At 40.9% G+C, this 21,477-nt stretch overlaps 1 protein-coding gene across 5 annotated transcripts in view; it reads left to right on the top strand.

Moving 5' to 3' along the window:
• Nucleotides 1-6,971: 6,971 nt before the first annotated feature.
• Nucleotides 6,972-21,477, top strand: part of Nrg3 (neuregulin 3) — a 1,026,038-nt gene continuing 1,011,532 nt past the window's right edge. For 2 of the 5 annotated variants that reach the window (XM_078038995.1, XM_078038991.1), the window contains exon 1: nt 6,972-7,886. In XM_078038995.1, coding sequence (XP_077895121.1) covers nt 7,055-7,886 — 832 coding nt within the window. In that variant the 5' untranslated portion in view covers nt 6,972-7,054. The remainder of the gene's footprint in view (nt 7,887-21,477) is intronic. The other 3 variants (XM_078038998.1, XM_078038996.1, XM_078038986.1) reach the window with 2 other exon arrangements.

Below are 21,477 nucleotides of genomic sequence, written 5' to 3'. Positions count from 1 at the left end.
GCAGCCAACTTAATAAAGAGAAATGGTTAATTTAGGTCACGATTTTAGAGGTTATGACCAAGATCAAGCAGCCTCATTGATTTGGGCCTCTGGTGAGGGTGATGGATGGCAATGGAAGAAGCATGCATTGGAGCCAGCAGTCATGCCTCAAGCCAGGAACAGAAAGCAGCTTAGGCTAGATTCCAAAACCCACTTTATAGGCACACACCCAATGACATAAAGACTTCCATTAGCCTCCACCTGCTAAAGGCCCACAGCATCTCTTAGTAGCACCTCTCTGAGGATGAAACCTCCATATATGGACTTTGGGGAGATAATCAGATTACATACAAATGATAGCAATATTCCATTCAGAATTCATTGATTGCTAAACAATCTCAAAGGTACCCCATGTTATATCCAGCTTTTCTATTTAATGTCTATTTTCATTAAATAATACTTGCTACTATTTCTGGGGTGCCTTTCATATGCCAAACACAGCACTGGGCACAACACATGTGACATTTTTCAACTGTGCAACCACCTGCTGAAAGTCATATTCAAGCCTGATTGACTCCAGAATCTCTGCTTTTTCCCCTTGACTGATGATTGAACTATGTAAAGAAAAAAATTTCTGGATCCAACACACAAAAGAGAGAGAGTTTGTAGAGTACTGAAAACCTCCAGAGACCACCAATAACTCGAAGAGATTTGGAGTTGAGAAAGGAAACTCTAAGCTTATACTTATGACTTTAAGTACTATATTAGGGAAAAAGAGAGAGAGAGAAAGTTAGGGCCATGTTGAATGTGGCAGCTATGGTGGCCAGGGTCTCAGGGACTGGCACCAAGGCTGGGTATTCTCTGAACAGTTTAGCAGGGAGTCCCCTTTGTGTCAGCATAAAGTAAACCAGTAAAGAATTGTGGAAAATTTTGTTTTCTCCCATCAAGTGATATGAAGGTTTCATGCCCAAATCGAAGAAAGCAGAATGTAGATTTCCAGAAAACACAGGTGAGATGAAGCCAAAGTGTTATTTATACAAACACAAAATCACATCAACTCTTTCTGAGTGCAGCTGTTTTTCACTGCCTTTCTTAGGGATAATGAAGCTTGAGACAAAGATGTTTTTCCTTGGTTATGAGAAAGCATTTCTGAGAGGCAGCTTTGCCTCTCCTCCATGCCTGTAGCTTCTCTCACTCTCACCCCCAACTAAGAGAGATGGCAAACTTGTGAACCATCACGAGGTCAAGTGGAATCCACTGTGTGGTCCAGAGGGAGGAAAAGAGAGCAGGGAACTCCCCTCCTTTGTTTCAGACTGTGCTGAGAAGACATCTTGGATCTCACAAAGCCTGGGGTCCTCTGAGGGAACTTGATTTGTGAATTGTCGAGATAAACTTCCACTTACTAGTTCTCCAATCCTAAATCATAAAAATAACAACAACAATCCAAAACAAGAGAATTTTACTGTGTAGTCAGAAAAAATCAGAATCTGCCAGTGTTCGGTAGAAAGGCAAAAAAAAAAAAAATTAACAAAGAGATAAAAAACCAGATAGACAAACAGCAAACGTGACTCTGAACACTAAGAATGAAGTATCCACATGAATATGAGAAGGTAGAGGTAGTTGGAATTCAGGGTAAAAGAAAGTATTCCGACATGTGTCTGGGACACCAACATCCTTCAGCACTGATTCTCCAGTTCATTTCCACTTCTGTTCTCCTCTGTGCTTGCCCTACTATATTCCTCTGGATGCTATTGTTGTGGCATGGCTTCATGCCTTCAGGTGATGGCAAACACTTAACACACAGAGCCTCTCCTGCCACAGGTCACTTGGGCCAGCTCTTTGACCTGAGATTCCTGAGGCTTGTGTCAGTGAGTAACCCAATCCAAAGAGGATCTACCTAATATCTGGGGTTCCCTGAGTCCCCTCTCACTGAACTTAGAATAAGAGGGCTGTGTACTTTTGCTCTTCCCCCTTTGAACTCAGATCACGGTTCTGCTAAAGAAATGCTCTTCATGAAAATCCTCCTTCCATACATCCAGTCCTTAGTTAACCTATTTTGAAATTTAGATTATCTTCTGGCAACTCCTGCTGAAATTTCACATCTATTTTTTCTTAGTGCCTCTTTCAAAACTTCTAATTCCACATCCTGCTATAGAGTAGTCAGCATTTCTTAATTTATGATAGAGCAATTTGGCAACATTCCAAATTCCTTAAGCCTTTGAATATTGTTACAATCATCTTTTGTGACTAGGATACAGTTAGAATGGAAATTCTTCATTTTTGCACTTTCTGAGTTTTCCTTTGTATAGTTCATGTATCTTATTGCTCATTTTATTTACATTGGATTGCAATTCATAAATCCTTAAAGTCAAGGGGTTATGAATAGTGCAATCCATGCTGGGGGAATTTTCTAGTACATTTTTGTGTTGATTGTTTACATCAAGAGGCTTCAAGAGCTTACAAGAAACCATAAAAATTAGGTGATTTGTTGATACCTGAGAAGAAAATAATCAGCTTTTCTTCTTAAATAGCCACCAGAATTACAACAGAATGCTTGTTATTCTATTCACAGCACTGGACAAAACCAAGAAAGAATGAGGAAATAGGTAACCATATGGAAGAGGGTGAACTTTATCCATTGTCTCATATTTGCTCTGTGAAATGAGTTGAGGTTTCACATGGACTATATACATGACTCCAGTGGACATTAAAAATAATATTAGGGGCTGGGGTTGTGGCTCAGGGGTAGAGAACTTTCCCAGCATGTGTGAGGCACTGGGTTTGATCCTCAGTACCATATAAATATAAATAAATAAAATAAAGGTCCATTGACAACTAAAAATTTTTTAAAAAATATATTAGTACTTTGCAGGCAGACTTTTTTTCAGAGCCAGGGATTAAATTCAGGGGTGCTTAACCACTGAGTCATATTCCCCAACCCTTTTTGTTTGTTTTCAGTTTTGACACAGGGTCTCACTAAGTTGCTTATACTGGCTTTGAACTTGTGATCCTCCTGTCTCAGCCTCCTTAGCTGTGGGGATTACAGGTGTGCACCACTATGCCCAGCGGACAGACTGATTGCTAAAGTGACTACACTACCCAGAGAATCCTGTTTATTAAAAAAAAAAAAAAATCGCCCTGGTCATTGTTTCAAGTTCTAGTGGCAATGGAGGGGATAGTAAGTTGATTAGGGATATTGGGATTGGAGAAGAGAGATCCTGTATAATCATGCAGACTAGGCAAGTTCTTCGTGGTCCAAAACTGCACATTTTTGGATATACTACATAATTTATCTGTTTTGGTTGTTAACTGTGAGTCTTTCCCACTACAATAGAAGCTTCAAGAAGGTAGCAACCTTTATTTTGTGTTCTCTTATATCTCCATGTCTGTCACCCAATTTTTGGAAATTTTCTGTATTGAATGAGGTAAAAAGAAACAGTGAGAGAATTGGAAGGCAAATTTTTTAGCTCAACAAGAACTGTTTTTAAATGATGTGTACTATGGACAGGCGGGGTGGTCTTCCCCAGGAAGTGACATCTTCCACAAAGCTCCATTGGAATTAAAACGACTTTTTGTGCTGGGCATTTTATAGGATCACTGTTTGGGTGTGTTTGGCCACTAATATCATTTCATCTCTGTGGTTCTAAACATGAGACTTCATCAAAGGTTTTTCATGTTGAGGTCCCTAGATAATCATGCCATAAAGACAGAAGGTAAATGACTTGACAACCAACTGAACTTGGGATATGGGAGTGGAAAGGATTCAGAGCCTCTCAGTCTGGAAATTTTGATGCCATTTTACAAAAAAAAAAAAAAATTGAATTGAATTGTAGTAGAATAACACATACAGCTGCCTTGTTTTAGAAAGGTATCTGATAATGGTGCTTAAAAGGTGCCATACGTGAATAGTCCCTTTAGCTATACAATCTCATATACTTGGTATAGTATGTAGATATAGCAGTTCCATTTCACAACTGAGGAAACTGGCTCAAAGTGATTTTATAGCTATTAAGGGCATAACTCTAACATGGATTTTTGTCCTCATTCAAAGCTAGATGCTCCTAATCCAGTGTTTTGCTTCAGTGAGCTGTGAGTTACTGAAATGAGACTCCTGCTTACTGGGGGACTTACGAACTGGCAACTCATGAGCAGTGACAGCCCACCATTTGTCTCTTGTCTCCACTATGGACAGTCCCTCCCCAATTCCAATTTCAGTCCTTACTACCTGCTACCAGAAAGCCTCACAGTAAAACCACAATTTAATGTTTATACTAGCCAAACATTCTTGGACAGGCTGGTAAAATCCATTCCCCAATAGAAAACTGTCAAAGCAATGGGCTCTTTTTTACCCCCTTCAGTGATGATGCCTTGTGAAAGCAGCTAATGGGTAGTTGGGTGCAGTGGTTTGGGATCCAGGAGAAAATGAACTCAATGGGGAACCATGAATAAGCTGTTAAAGCCAGGTGGAAATGAGAAGTGGAGGAAATTTGGAGAAGTAGATGAAGAAGGCATTGGGGAGCACTGAGAGGACATGGAGTGAATGTGGTTGAGTCATGGTTTCAGGAAACCAAGCATTTGTCCAGCTGAAGCATTACAACACCCCTCTTTGTACACTGCATTTATTCCAGTGGGCAGGGATGAAGAAAGAGACCATAGGAATACTGGTGGGGGGGGGGAGAAGAAGTACACTAGGAGTATTCTGGAAAAGTAATTTTCTGTCTCAAATATGTGACAGCAATCTACTGAAGTGTTCGGACATTTTGATTTGCTATGTAGGAAAGGTTGAGAGTAAATGCCCAGCACCTACAGAAGGTGGGGACTGGATCAATTTTTGACTTAAGAGGACAATGCCTTGCATTAGAAAGTTGATGGAATGTGGATTCAAGAGTTTCTGGCCTTTTTTCTTCTTTCACTTGCAATTTTTAGAACCATAATTCAGCTCTACTGGATTAGGGCATGTTCCATCAAACTAAAAATCAAAAGCTTTCCTATGGGAGAAGTCTCAATGTTATAGCTGAAAAAGGTGGCAGTCACATTACTGCCACCAAAAATAATTTATTAACTGTGTCTGTACAAAGAACTCTGTAGGCACAAAACCCCAGGGGCTTCCTGATTCAATGCATCCTTTGCTCTCTGCCATCTCCTCAGAGTGCCATTCCCCTCTTCACCTGTGAATAAAATGGATACCGCGTGAAAACTTCATTTTGCTGAGAGTATGACAGGACAAGAGGACGCTGGCTCCATCATCTGCTCCATACAGTGCTAGGGAGGTGTACTAGGGCACTGCCATTCTCAACCTCTCCTTTTTGGCACTTGTGAATAAAAACATCTCTTCGGTTTCTACTTTCGACTAGGAAATACCGGGAGAGTTGGCAAGCGAGGTTTTGCACCATCAGCATATACGATGCTGATAATGCTCTTTACCCTTTTTTCTTTTCTATGCCACCCTGACCGCCAGACAGGTACCACGGTTGCACCTGAGATACAAGCACTCAGGTGCCTGCCTACACAAGGGAAAGAACCGGCATCGGAATTTCAGATAACAAACCCAAATCGTTTTACATTTTTCTCTCAAATGTGCTTGTCTTGTGACGTGCGTACCTGTGCGCACATGTACATTTAAAGAAAAAAAAATCCTTTTTTTTTTTTTTAAGGCAAGTTATAAATGGCTTGGAGAGATCTGACAGGTCTGATCGCACAAAGGTCGTCTGCTTCACCAGCATTCCTCTCAGGAACTCAGAGGCAAAGGTGGCTCTGCATCCCGCACCCATGGCACGCAGTTAGGCAGCGGATGGCACAAGCACCCTCCCACCCGTACACGCCCCCAATCGTTCGCCCCGCAGCGTCAGTCTCTGACCCCCACTGGATCCGCGCAGGAGACCTTCTCACAATCGGTCGGGAACTGCTTTTGCCATACATCGCCAACCGGGTTTTGCTTGGATCATTTATTTATCTTGTGTGCATTAAGAAACCACCATTAGGTGTTGGTGGGAGGTGCTACTCTGCCCGAATCCCAGCCCGTCCGCCGCGATTCCGCACACACACCCGCACCCGCCTGGCTATCAGAGCCTGCCTGGAACCGCCTTTGGCCCGGGATCTGCCTCGCTCGGGACCCCCTGACGCGTTCTCTCGCTTTTTGCTCCCCAAGCTCGACCCGGCTGCGGCGCCTTAGCGTGATTTTGAATTCTCTGCCTGCTTGTTGGGTTGCTCCCGCGGGCACCCCCTTGCGCCCCCGGCCCCTGGTCGTGGCACTGGCAGCGTCACTCGCTGGAGTTTGACTCTCCGGCGGCGGCGGCAGTGGCGGCGCGGAGCCGCGGGCGGCGGGAGCGAGGCGAGCCCGGCCGCTCGCCCTCCGCGCTGTGCTCGGATTGGTCTCTCCCGGAGAGTGCTGGCCGAGGGTTGGCTGTGGGCCGGCTGAAGAACAGGTGCACCTCACCGCCCGGGCTCGCCGAGCAGCCGCCGAGGAACGCGGCGCGCCGGGCTAGGCGAGCGGCGGCCAGGCCGGCCCCCTGTGTCGGAATGCGGTCCACCGGCGCCGGGTACCCTGCGGCCAGCCCGCTCGGCCTCTGAAGGCTGTGCGCGGCCCGGCGGCGGCGGCGCGGGCGGGAGCCCCAGGGAGCGGGCCGGGCGCGGCGCCCCGAGGATGCCGGCGCGGCTGGAGCGCACGCAGGCGGCGGGCAGCAGCAGCAGCGGCTGCAGCGACAGCAGTAGCAGCAGCAGCGGGCGCGGGGCCCCGGCGCACAGGAGGCCGCTTGGCGGGCTGCAAACGCGCCCCACCGCTCCCTGACCGACCGGCGGCGCCGGGGGGCCGCTCTCGCCCCTCTTCCGCGATCCTCACCGCCCCCTCCCCGGCCGCGTCCCCTCCCCCGCTCCTCTCCTCCCCGCCCGCCGCCCGCCTCTCGGGGGGAGGGGCGTGGGGGCAGGGAGCCGATTTGCATGCGGCCGCCGCGGCCGCTGCCTGCGCCCGAGCCCGCCGCCGCCGCCGGAGCCCGCGCCCGCGCCCGCGCCCGGCCCGCGCGGCCCCATGCCTCTGGCGCGGCCCTCGGGGGGGCGAAGGTGAAGACCGGCTCCTAGGATGAGTGAAGGGGCGGCCGCTGCCTCGCCACCTGGTGCCGCTTCGGCAGCCGCCGCCTCGGCCGAGGAGGGCACCGCGGCGGCTGCGGCGGCGGCGGCGGCGGGCGGGGGCCCGGACGGCGGCGGCGAAGGGGCGGCCGAGCCCCCCCGGGAGTTACGCTGTAGCGACTGCATCGTGTGGAACCGGCAGCAGACGTGGCTGTGCGTGGTGCCTCTGTTCATCGGCTTCATCGGCTTGGGGCTCAGCCTCATGCTCCTCAAATGGATCGTGGTGGGCTCCGTCAAGGAGTACGTGCCCACCGACCTGGTGGACTCCAAGGGGATGGGCCAGGACCCTTTCTTCCTTTCCAAGCCCAGCTCTTTCCCCAAGGCCATGGAGACCACCACCACCACCACTTCAACCACGTCCCCCGCCACCCCCTCCGCCGCCGGCGCCGCCTCCTCCAGGACGCCCAACCGGATTAGTACTCGCCTGACCACTATCACGCGGGCACCCACTCGCTTTCCCGGGCACCGAGTGCCTATCCGGGCCAGCCCGCGCTCCACCACAGCACGGAACACTGCGGTCCCCCCGACGGTCCTGTCCACCACCGTCCCTTTCTTCAGTAGCAGCACGCCGGGCTCCAGACCCCCAGTGCCAGGAACCCCCAGTACCCAGGCGATGCCCTCCTGGCCCACTGCGGCATATGCTACCTCCTCCTACCTTCATGATTCTACTCCCTCCTGGACCCTGTCTCCCTTTCAGGATGCTGCCGCCTCTTCTTCCTCCTCTTCCTCTTCCTCCTCCTTCTCCACCACCACTACACCAGAAACTATCACCAGCCCCAAATTTCGTAAGTAAACACGCTGTCTCAACTATAATTTACTACCGAGTTTCCTTTCTGCTCTCCTGCTGTCTTTCCCCTTAGCTGCCTGTCTTTAACACCCCCCTGCCCCTCCCCGCCATCCCAGGTTTGGGGCAGAGCATGGAAGATGGTTCCAACTGGTCACACGGAGGGTAAAGGCGTCGGCCTGTTGTGGGACTGTGTGTGGAGTCTGGGGGATGAGAAAGAGAGGTAGATCCTCAAGCTCCACCGGTCCTACTTTAGTGGGTCCCAAATGAGAACCGATCTCCCAACTCCTTTCAAAGGGTTAACTCCAGTGTGATCCCTTCTCACTGCAGACCTGCCGGCGAGCTCCCGAATCGGGTTCCTTTAGAGGGTTACAGAGGGAGGGTGGGCCTTCCCCAAAGCTCCCAACCCTTTCCCCGCCCGCTGCTGGGAAGGAAGGGGACAAAAGCACTCGCAAATTGACCGAGGGTAAACCACAAAGGGAAGTTATGTCCCATGGGGAATGGCTATTTGTTGGGGATGTTGGTAGAATGTAGGGAAGATGCTTCCAGCCCAGGAGGGGACCTGGAAGGGTTAATTAGAAACCATTGGGGGAGGTAGGGAAAGGAGATGATCCTAGGCAAAGGGCTAAACTGATCACCCCTCAGCCTTTCGGTAGCCATTCCAAGGTACAGAAATTGATTGTTGGATTCTGTGTCCACTGACTGTGAGTTAACTAGAAGGATATATGAAAGGAGCCCTGCAGAGTTGCCACCTCTAGGGTTCTAAGGTCCTGTGGAAAGAGAAGGGTTCTCCCTCACCCCAATACACACTTCTGCCAAGCGTTAGCTTTTGTTCCTTTCCCAAAGGTGGGGTGTGAACCTCATCTCCTCTCAGTTCCTGTAAAATATAGGTGGTCTGGGACAGAGTTCTCTGCACTGGAGGGTGAGAACATCCAATGCTTTTGAAACATGTCACCCTTAGGAGGTAGCATGTTCATCCTGGGTGCAATTGGTGCCAGTACTGGCCAGATTACCCAAAGCAAACAGCATCTTATGTTTTGGAGGTGTATGTTTTCTATTTTTATTAACGTTTTAGGTAGCTAATTGACCTCCCACCCCCACCCCTCACCTTATTCTTACTCTAAAGAATTCTCAGGAACCTTTTTTATCTGACTATTGATCAGGATATGGGAACAGTTTGTGCAACCTGTGAAGGTTATTTAGGACAAACCCCAGCATGCCAGTTCAAGTTCTGTGCAAGCCTATTCTGCAAAAACTGTCAGGTTATGCTGTCTTGATACTGTATTTCTGTTTTGAGCCCTAACATCTGGGGAAAGAAAGAGTGCTCATCATTAACTCTTCCGTGCTGGTAAAAACACAGGATTTGCTTTCAGTCATCTGGTAATTTTTCACATCACTTACCTGTGATCTTACCAAGGGTGTTATTTAACCCTTGAAACTTTTTTAAAAGATAGGATTTGTGTACTTGTTAGTAAGTTCCAGAATCAAGTCCTTTTGCCTATAGTCTGCTATGGGGGGCGGGGGAGGCTAGCAGACGAATTGGGAGACAGGAAGGAAAGGGGAAGGAAGGAATCTGCCACAAGCCAGAATGGCAGTAGAGCCAGTAACTTGCAGCTCTTCTCTGCTTTGGTTGAAGCAGTCATTTCTAAGAGCACATTTTCTCAGTAGGTGCTTAGAGACTCCTTTTAGCAAATCTAGCTTGAGTTTTGTGGAGGGATAAAGGATTTGCAAGTGTAGTATGAGCATATTCAATGGATTGAAAATAGGTGTCTCTCTCTCTCTGGAAGACCCCAGATTTTTTTTAATCCTTTTGATGCAGTTGATATGAATAATGGAGTGTGGGTGTACTTCCCAACCTTGTGTGTATGCTCGTGTGGAGAGATGGCACATGATGGGGTATTTCATGTTCTTAGTTGATTTCCTTTCATTCCATTCTTGGGAGGGCTTTAAAGAAAAGCCCAAGGTAATTATTTCTGCCTCTCTGTGCTCTCTTTCTACATCCTGTAGTAGGGAATGGCAGCCTTTTTAATAAGTAATGATTATTGACAGGGCTCTCTACCCCAAGGAAAAGAGGGGGAAAACCTGTAAATGGTGTCAGTGTTCACTAGACATATAAGCAGTATTTGCTTTATTTGTAATCTGACATTTTCTCTGTTTTAAACCTTTAACAAGAAGTTGAATTAGGGATAAAACCAAGTATGCAAATCCAGCAGAAACTGACCTGGTTTGCATACATCAACAAGGAAAATTTTAATGAAAGGTTTATTATATAGTTTCCATAAAAAAATGTAAGTTTAAATACATAGGTTGTATGGTAATTTAAAGAAAAAGTATAGTTTAATTATTTTTTTCATCCAAGACTGCAGGATGATTAACAAAAGAATATAAAGATTTCATTCAAGGGATTATCAGCACTGCTGCTGTAGGCTGAATTATTGTCTGAATATCTGATGTTCATATTTTTTTACTTGTTTTGATTATGTCACTAAAGTTCCCTGGAGAGAAATTTCCTTTTTCCTGGCTTCTGTTTTTCTTTTAAATGAAAGTCATGGATGGTGCTGTGGCACCTGAGGACAGATACAGAAGATGCTCTATTTTTGTGAGACTAACCCACAAATTCTTTAATGGCCAGAGTCTTGGCTCTTGAGTTGAACATCTCAAGGCTTAAAGAATAAATTTCTTTGTGTTCGTCTTCGAGCAATCAGAAGGATCTTGTGTGTAAAGGCAGCATAGCTCTTTGAAGTGGAAGAAGCTTGTTCACTAAGAATAAACACACTTGCTAATGGATAATAGGTTCCTTGCAAACAAAAACTATTTTTGCAGAGAGGAAGGTTCAGTGTAGAAAACTGTTAATAATTTTGTGTAGAATTGAAGAAAAAATGATTTCACTTATACAGCAGAAGGATGAGAGCTTAGAATTTGATTCTTGTTTCTCGAGCCATGATCTGGACCAAAAGTTTCCTGCATGTCCCTGAAATCTCTTGGTTTCTCTGTAGGCCAGTACTTGCCTTCCCTTCAGAATCTTTAAAGACAAATATCTTAAAAATATTGCTACTAGGTGATTATTTTTCTCAAAGTCTCTTTGAATCATTTTGTGTCTGAAGTGTAGGTTAGTTTTCAAATTTTTCAAGCTAAAGGCAGGACCCTATGTAAGGGAGAACACTGATTTTTGTCTAGTATACAAAGAGCCTTTCTATTTTCTAGCATTTGGAATTTTATTTTTAAATTAGAAACATTTGCACAGAGTACCTAAAGCCAGTGGAGTCTTAGAATTCTTTTACTCACCTGAAAGCACTGCTTGGCATGTAAAAGGCCAGAGTCACCAGGTAAATTCAAGTACAAAGACAAAAAGCACCTTTTAATGGGCTATTTTTAGGGTCATATTTGGAAGGTTTTACAGTTATTTCCAATGAATAATATTCCAAATATTGAATAGTATTTAGAAAAGAAATGAATGTAAGTGGATCAGTGAAGTTTAAACAAGAGATGGAGACAATTTTCATTTACTCAAGTCTATTTAAATAAAACTTTACCCATCACACCTATTGCAATTTTTAAAAGCATTGATGACATCAGTAATTTTCCTATTTGTTCTTTCCAATATCTCCACTCCTTCACTTCAGTAAGAATATTCTTGGTTCTTTTGTAAGCAGGCTCAGATGTAGTTCACTTCAATAAAGTTACCCTGAACCTGATGTTCTGTCTATATGAGTCAAGGCCTTCAAAGGAATTCCAGCATAGAGGGTACTGACTCCAATCATGCATAGTAGCCAAAGTGAGAATATTCAAAGCTGAAGATCAATATTTCTTATGCAGTCCAGTTGTGAGCTTTTTTATGAATGCATGCTGCTATTTGAGTATGTTTTAATTTCCTTTGGCCTTAATGCTGGGATTATGGGACTTTTCTGCTTTAATCAGTTCACCACTGTACAGTTTTGCTCTTTGGATACTTAAGTTGAATTTCATAGTCCAACAATAGTAACAGCAACAAGAACAACAAAATAATAACCACCACCACTTCAACAACAGAACAAAACCAACAATAAAAACTAGCAAGGTTAGACATAGGTTGGCAAGACTGTATTGGGGGGCTCTTTGAGTTTGGTCTTAGTGCATTAAGACAAAGTGGTTTAAACTTTCTTCTTGAGGTGATTTTGCTAGTGAAGAGTCCCTTTTGAAGGTTTGATTTGTGAATCCACATTTGTATTTGTGCTGTTTTCCTGGATAGACTTTAAAATACAGTGTTGATCCACAAATGTATAAGAAGAAAAAAAAATCAACAGAAATAAACAAATTTTGTCAATTTTTCTCACTGTTACTAAAGAGCTCAGCTTTTCTAAATCTAGACTGGGTCACAAGCAGAGTTTTTTTTTTTTTCTTTCTTTTTTTTTTTTTTTTTTTTTTTCAGAGTTTGAATCAGTGCCATTCTGGGCAATCCAGTGTGCACAGGAACAAAATCTCTCCTCCCTTGTGGATCTTCCCAGCCCTTCCTTCTGGTCTTACCACAATAAAAGGAAAACCGATTTTCAATTTATTTCTTTGGTAGAATTTTTTTTTCTCATAACCTCTCATATTCACTACCAAGCATATCTCAATATTCTATCTGGGTTGTCGAAAATGGAACATGAAAGTTGCCCTGAAATATATAAGAGCAAGGGAAAAGTCATAAATCTAAGTCTTCAAAATGCTTTGGAATTGCTTCTGAATAGAACTGAAATTCATCTCGCATTCTTTCAATCTGTTTTTATCTTCAGACCTATGTTTTGGGCAAGGCACAGCACTGGTGTTACCTTGACAAATACCACTGTTTTGAGATTCTAGAAACTCTACTCACCTACACCTAGGAAAGCTCCAGAACCGGTACACAGTGAAGGCAGAAGGCAGGAAGGCACTCAGTTTGTAATGGACTCAACTTTGTAATGTCAGAGTGAAAGCATATCCAGGAGTTGTTTCATATTCATTTAAATTGTAACAAAGTTTGTATTTCTTCCTTTCACTACTTGTTCACTGAAGATTTTATGCACTTTTGATTTTTTTAGACCTTTATTTCTTAGCCTATAATACCAGCACTACTCAATAAATTTTCTTTGTCTTAATAACTTCATGTCATTTCAAGTTATTTTAAATAAATTATTCCTTTGATAAGAAATGTTAGACTGCTTAAGTTGATATAGAAATTTTAAAATAATATTTGTTTAGGTAATTGCTTAAATCTTGGTGCTTTTTATATTTAAAAAAAGGGTTCTATAAACTTGGTGGAAGACTAATAGCTATTTATTTTCCCACGTAGACTGGCTTACAAATCATGTAACTTTTGATGTCACTTATTATCTCATTCCACAACACAATTGTATATTTGAACATAAGCTCTTATATGTGTTTATATAGTTCAATTTTCAAAATTCATGGCATGCATTATAATTTTTTACTTCATTTATTAAACATCTATTTGGAGGACTTGAAATGCTGGTAGTGAATTGTTTGATTTGAAAAGTTTATATAGTAAAATTTCCTTTAAAAGGAGAGTATTTACATAAAACTTAACCTAAACAGCATAAATTCTCTCATATCTTGACCTAAGGCTAAGACATTTTTCTGAGTATGTGTCTACTGGTTTAAGTTTAGCATTTTTAATGCCATACTTCTGTTTCTTCTTTAAAGACATTAGTGAAGGAATCTGCATATGAATTCAGATTATTCACAGACATTATACTATCTCCATGCCCTGGAAATCTTTCATAGTTTTTTTCCCATATCTTTTTTTCCCCAGAGTCATTTTTTTCTCCTCTTTTTCTTGTCTTCTTTCTCTTTCTCTCTTTTCTTCCTCCTTTCTTTCTAAAAATACAAAACAACTCATCTTTTGGATTTTCTTCAAAATATCTAACTACATTTTTAAAGAAACCACAGTTACCTTTCATTCCCATAAATCATTGGTGTATATAAATTTAACTAAATTTCATGATAGCCAAAACAACTGGCATAAATAAGGTTATTACCCCAATTGATGTAGGTAAGCAAATAACTCAACTGGCAGCTGAAAGGAGGTTCAGGCATTTTTGCATCCTTCCTGGTGGCTATGTTCTGTCCTGTGTCATAGTTTCCTCTAAAGCAGTGGAGGAGGGAGGTGGTGACAACAAGTTGGTTAAGGAAAGTTAGTTCAAGAAATTGTCATCTTCAGTAGGTAACATTATGGAAAGTAGGTATTAGTCCTTACTATATTTGTTAGGGACTTTGCTAGAAGAGCAACAAAGATACCTATAAAAAACAAAATAAAAATAACAAAGTAAAAATACCAAAAACCTGTGTCCTTGTATTGTATGATAGTTGAGTAACCTTAAAAAGCAGATTCATTCTCAGAACTTTAACTTCCTCCTGTGGGATCATGAGGGTGATGCCAATAACACCCACTCCCAAAAGAGCTCATGAACACTACTGTTTTTATAGCAGTGAAATGGGAAGTGGGTAGACTGATTATTTTCATCTAAGAGTACATCAGGCCATTGAATTTAGTTGAAATATTGGGACAGGTTTGCTCCCCAGCTTCAGAGATCTTTCATCACAATGAGAGATTGTTGCTCTTTTATGCCCTAGTTCTCTCCTGTGATACACCAAAATGAGGTATGGAAATCTACCTCAAGTCAGCTTCGAAGTTTAGTCCCAAAAGGTAGCCCACTTTCCCATTAACAATGTTTGCTTGTTAGATATTTGTAAAAGCCTCATTTGTGTATATGTTTATCACAGAGAAGAACCAAAATTGGGGGGTAAAATCAGTGAGATTGCTGAATGATCTGGAAATCTGAAATCTACAGAAATCTGAAGATTCTTAATGAAAGAAATAATGCCCTAAAGCCTCCCTCCCCTTTGTGACATTCCTACACAATATTATTATCATTGGGTTTTTCAAACTTTAGATAGAATTTAAGCCAGAAATCTTTTTTTCTAGAAATAGCAACATTAACATTTCAAAAACATCTATCTGCAGGTTACACTTAATCCTGAAAATTATTTCAAAGTATTACGTTTGTGTGATTATAAGTTTTTTTTTTTTAAACAGGTTAGGGATTGTACATAAAACATATATTACCTTTCCTGAGCATAAGATGAGATTAGTCAGAAAGTAATCTGCAAAACTGTATTCTGTTAGTAAGCTTAATAACAGATGTTTAACAGCTTCCAATAAGATTTTGTCTTTTTTGTCTTTGAGGCCTTTTAAAAAAAAAAAAAAAAAACAGGTGATAGAGTGTATCATGAATGCAGTAGGGTCTACAAGAACATTTTCAAATTTTCAAGAAAAGGAAATCTAAGTTCCATGCAACTACTTTGACATAAGCACCACATAGGCAGAGTTATAAGAATAGCATCAATCTTTTGCTATTATAACTGAACATATTTGTCTGCCCCTTAAGATAACGTTCCCAAGACTACCTACAACCCAAGTCATGATCGTCTGGTGAATTGCCAGGGAGTTGGAAATTCACTAAAGGAAAAATAACTCACACCCTCATCATTTTAGAATCACATTCTCTGGATTTGTGAATCTTAAGTTTTACTTTTAATACCACGGAAGGATTATTCACAGAATCTCAGGATTGGAAGGGGCTTGAGAATTTAGGTAGTAATAAAAATGAAAGCTATGGGGAGTCTTGCTGGGTGCCAGGAATATTTTTTTATCTGATTTGTTTTTTAAATACAGATTCAAAGACAAACATATATAGACCTGTGGCCCATGCATCCCTATCTTAATCATACAGATAATGAAACTGGGCTTAGAGTGGTTATATACTTTGTCTAGGTCATGAATAATGTGCATAATTTGGATGATCAGGAAGATTAGGCAGATTGTGCAGGTAATGGTTCCCAACCCAATTCCTAATCCATTGATATAATGTTGCCATATCTGTGGTCATTGCTCCTTTCAATCTCTTACTATACATAGTGACATTTGATATTATAAATTCATAAATGGTACATGTGGTCTAGTAAAAGAGAGCCTTTCTGTGTATTCTGTGATATCTTACACATATAATACCATCCTTGTATCCTGATAGAGCCTTTCTGACTGCAGAAATTGCCCTGGTTTTCAATCCAAGGAGAAGCTCTGGAGATGTTTCAACAAAAGAGAAAGAATGTGTTCCTTTAAACTTCTTTTTCTTGTAACTTTATTGAGGTATGACTTATACATAAAAATTGCATGTATTTAATGTGTACATTTCAATGAGTTTGGACATACACATATGCCCATGATACCATCAACGCAATCAATGTGCAATACTAAATATACCCATGATCACCAAGAATTTCCTTGTTTTATTTTTTGAGGTAGGCACACTTAACATGAGATTTATCTAAACATTTTTAGAAATATGCAATACCATATTGTTAAGTATAGGTACTGTATTGTACAACAGATTGCTAGAAATTTAGCAAAAATTCTCATCTTCACACTTCTATTCTTTTGTCTTCTTAACTATTTTATCCTATGATTGCTTGCAGGTAATTCAATGTAACACTGACAGAAAACTGTTACAGACTTTATTTCTCTGCTTCCTAAATTTCAGTCAAAATTTTCTTCTCAGCCCATTCCAAATGTCTTTTTGATTATAGCAGTTACTGCATCATATGCTGAGACTGATCAATGGAAATGTGTCAGGGAAGATTTGGAGTGATAGCCTTCCATGGCTGTAGTCACTAAGATGTGGGCCCTACTAAGGAAATGATGGGAGTTTCATCATACACAGTCTTCTCCAGAACACCCCAATTCCATTTTGGAGTCAGACTGCAAGATTCCCACGATTGACTGTCCAAGAGTTCTACGAGGCGTAATATTGATGAGACTCTGATATTCTGCAAAGGGAATACCCCAAAGTAGATTCACTCATTCTTAGTTATTTGACATTTTTGTATATTGAAGTTCTTTTTAGTTAAAAGAAGAAAAGTTGCTGTTAGTTGAGTGAAATATGATTGAATCGATACTTTTGCAAACTTACAAAAAGAAAATGGAAACCAGTGAAGTAGCAAGTTTATGTGATAGTGTTTGAATAGCATGCTCAGAGATAGGAAGACTGTAATGTCGAGAAACTGGTATATCAAAAAAGGCCACAAAGAGTAACTGCTATGTTCATAAAGAAGAGGGGCAAAAATTTGCTAACCCAAATTTGTTGTACATATAAAAAATGTTTTTTTTGGCATGTTGACAACATTTAGAGACTTTAGGAATAAAAAAGAAAAATAAGGTGCATAAATGTTTATATTAAATGCTATTTTGACTTAATTCTGTTTAACTGACTCTTTAGTATGTTACTATTTTATATTTAATAACTGACAAATGCTTATGCTGTGATGAATAGTCACAAATGGGAAGACTTCTCCCTTCACTAAACCAGAGCTGTGTTTACAGTGTAAGTTATGTCAGCCCCAGAACCTGTTTATGTTGACTGTTCTTGGTACTATAATTAGGTATTGTATTTAAATATTATAAAAACCAATGAATTGATTGTGGTTTCTACTGAAACTAAGTGGATTGCATTGGAAATACTCCATAAAGATAAATACTCCATACTTCAAAAATTGATTATGCAAGCAAGTGAAGATATATTGATATATTTATAAGAAGGCTGTGCTTAGGTTGTTTTACATGTGGCTTTAATCCTTCTCTCTTCAATGAATAAACTGAACCTGAAAAATCACAGCATACATTGTGTGTATGGTTTTCCACAAGAAAAATAATAGATATTTACTCAAGGAAAAACCTTGAAATCTGTAACAAGAATTTGGCATTTATGTGTATTAAATCATGTACATTTAAGGTTAAATATAATACATAATAAAATAGATTTTTGTTTACATAATAGGTATTATGAAATCATTACATTTTTTTGTAATTTTAAGAATATTGGAAAATATTTATTATATGCCTAAGACTTTGGATAGAAAATTAAATAGGATGCGGATTATATTAACCTATGTAGATTAACAGATTTAATATATAGTAACTAAATTCAAAAAATTGTTGATTATTTCTGGATGTGGAATAGGAATGGTATTTAATTTATTGTCCTTTTTGTTTTGGTATTGGCAAATTTTTCATTAGTGGTCATGAGTTCTCTCTAATTCAAAGTTGTAAAACTTTTGAAAAAGTAAAGAATAATCTCCATGGATCAGTTGAATTATTGGTCTTGCTTCTGTGAAGATTTTAGATTTTTTTCTTTAAGAATTTATGTCTTAATTGGTAGAATCAACACTGAAGTATTGACAGTTGGATTCCTGCTGTGAGATGCTTGTGTATAGAAATACAAACACATTTTCATGTGCTCATGGGAAATAATGCCTGATTGAAAGCTGAGTGGTTTACCTGGGCCTTTGATATTAGCCTTGATCATTTGAGGATATGGATGATGGTGGAAGTATAATGAGTTGCTTAATGGCTCTTCTAGTCTACAGATGTTGGATAACTTTAGTAGTAGTGCTATGGCTGAATATAGCCAAAATGAATCAATCAAGTGTCTGTATATTAATAAATTAATTACCTGGTGTAGTTCAAGGATCAAATAAAAGGAAAAGGCTACATGTATTGTTGGATCTTAGTCCATTGGAAAGGGACAAGTAGCAGGGCACTTGCTGAACTGTGCTCCAAGTCCCTCAGGTATTTCACAAACCCAATGATGAGCAAAAAGAGCCAGAACAAAATTACGAATCTGTTTATATAATGTTTAACAATGAGAAGTCAAGATCAAGTTTATCTTTGAAAAGGAGGCAGGTAGTAAATGGACGGGACCCAAGTTGTGGGTCTTAGGGGTACTGACAATATTATTCTTCTAGATCTGGGATCTAGTCATATGAGTGAGTTCAATTAAAAGTTGATCAACATTCATTCTTATGATTTGTGCACATTTTGTATGCATCAGTACAAATTTCAAAAAGTAAGGGGGATCTTTTGAAACATTTCTTTGGCCTTCACCATTGCGTAGAGCCAGGGTGGTGTTCTGCATTCGAGGATTTTCCCATTTATATACCCTTGATCCTAGGTCTGAGGATTTGCTTCTCATGGCCCATGGCCTAATACATGCAAAGAAGGTCTTCCTGGTTTCAGCAGCTTCATTTTTTATGATCTTGACTGGAGAGACCACAGACAGACAGCCAACCTCCTTTAAGACTTCAGCCTTTTTGAATGGATACTTTGTGTTTATATTAAGTAAAACCTTTTCTGTCCTTTTAGGAGTGTTTCTGATAACAGCTGAAGTTGCCATTTTTTACATATCTTACACATATAATACCATCCTTGCATCCTGAGAATAGACTTATCCCAGTTCTATAAACAGTAAAGTGTGTGACACACAAGAAGGACATTTCATCATTTTCATCTCTGCTTTTGTTGAGAAGATCAGAATGTATGTACCAAAGAATAATGAATTGCTGAAACATGATTCCAACATAGAAAGTGTATTGGGCCATTTCAGAAAGTAGTAATCATTGCCGACAAAGAAATTTTCAAAGGAGAATTTCCTCAGAGTAATAGAGAAGTAAGGCCAAGAGAGAAAGAATCCATTAACAACTGTAGAAGTCTGCATGCTCTTGCCCCAATGATCTAGTGTGGGGTCCAGCTGGTGTGCAGACAGGGCCTCTTTGGGAACTAAGGGGGCAGCCTCACCTTTCCTTGGTGTAGGACCTGATTAAGGAGGTGGAGGTGCATTGGGGGGACATAACTAGGCTGCTAAGTTAAGCCATAGTCAGGATTGGTTCAAGGAAGTCATAATATTTGTGGTATTTTCAGAAGATGTTAGATCTCCAGGATGAATTGGGAGGAAGGATGGGCAATGGATTTTAAAGATTCTCCAAGTCTGACTTGTACCAAATTATTTACAGATGTGGCCTCTGATTTGTGTGGGGATATATTTTAAGTGTTGACTTCATTCCAATGCTGCCTCAAAGTGCTCCAAAAGGCAGATGAATTGCTGTGTTTTAAGGATGGTTAGTTTATCCAGAGTCACATCAACACAGCCCTAGATTTAACCCAAAATAACAGCTTTCGAATATCTAAAAATTTGCAAGTAGAGACACAAGGAGAATAACAAGAAGAAACTCTTGATTGCACTGCTTCACCTAAATTAACCTGTGGCTGCCTTCAGATTTTTCAGAGGCAAAAACTCCTTTCTGAATTGATTGCTGCATCACCCTTTGGTTCCATCTGGGATCCTCTCTTTCCAGAATCCACTCAGCACCTTTTGGGATTCAATGATGAAATTGCATAGCATTCAAAAGGAATATGACACTGTTGATTCCCTCTCTGCTCTTGTCACAGTGAGGAATAAGAGAGGAAAGATCTGTAGGGCTGTATAAGATGAGGCTTTCATATGACCTGCAGGAGGGCTCCTGCCATAGATGGGAGAACCACATCTGTGCATTTACATACTGACAGCTAAAATTAGATGTCGCCCTCTTTGTTCACCATACAAGATCTTCAGATGAGAATCAGGTTCATCACTTTCGCTGGCTTACTTGGTTGCCAGCTGGTACCAGATAGAGGGGCTACCGCTCTGTGTAAGTGCAAATGCTAAATTAGCATTAATAGCTAACAGCATCTCTCCTATATTTTTCACTGATCAGATAATTTTCACTGATATCAACATTTACAATATGCCAGCTGACATATACTGGTGTTATTTGCTTGGAATATTTTCGGTTGATTTATTTTATTGACTTAGATCAAGGTAAATTTTCTTAGTTATTTGTTCATATCTGTGTATTTGGTTAGAAGAGATTTTTTTTTTGAAAGGATGGCAGAGAAGTAGATAACGATTTTAGCAAAGTCTGTCTTGAATCGGTGTTACTCCTTCAGCGCTTGGTTTTGCAAGCTTCCAAATGACCTTCTCTGTGGTACCTCACTGATGCTCATCTTTCATTGTGAGCAGCTCTGAGTAATTTATGATAAATAATGAAATGCTGTTTCCTACAATGCACTGCAAATGGCTGAGTGTTGTAAAAGTCTAAGGAGCTCTATTACTTCTAAATGACTAGATAACACAAAAATGTTAACCCCAAAGAGAAGAGGTCAAGTAGACCAGGCTGCTGAGGAAGCACAGTCTCCTGTCGGGTGCCCTCTGATAGGCTTTCTGCATTTGAACTCTGCAAGGACTGCTGCCTAAATAATCACCTTCTAGAGTGGCAAGGAAGGGTGTAAGCCTGTCAATTAGTTGGATATACTAGAAGCAACAGGGGTTTCCTTGGAGGGGAGAAATTTGCAAAACTGATCCAAAAAATTATGAATGAATGAATACATAAATGAATGGACTTTCATGTGTTATGGATGAACTTTGTGATGCTAGGAAGCAACAATGTGAATATTTTGTTTGAACATTGATATTGAAAAGAAATCTTAAAGGGAAAACATTGGAATAATTTTATCTGAGCAAGGCTTTATACATATCTAACATTTTTCAAAATTAACTCTTTCTATGATTTTTATATTGTCTTATCCTCTTATTTAAAATAAATATATACCAGACATATTTTTGCAACTTTCAGCTCTTTGGTACTCCATAATACATTTGTACAACTGCAAAACGTTCAAAGTGAATATGTATGTTCTTCATCCT

Source organism: Ictidomys tridecemlineatus, chromosome 1 (assembly GCF_052094955.1).
Source record: "Ictidomys tridecemlineatus isolate mIctTri1 chromosome 1, mIctTri1.hap1, whole genome shotgun sequence".
Classification (NCBI taxonomy): Eukaryota; Metazoa; Chordata; class Mammalia; order Rodentia; family Sciuridae; genus Ictidomys; species Ictidomys tridecemlineatus.
This window is presented reverse-complemented; position numbering and strand designations above follow the sequence as displayed.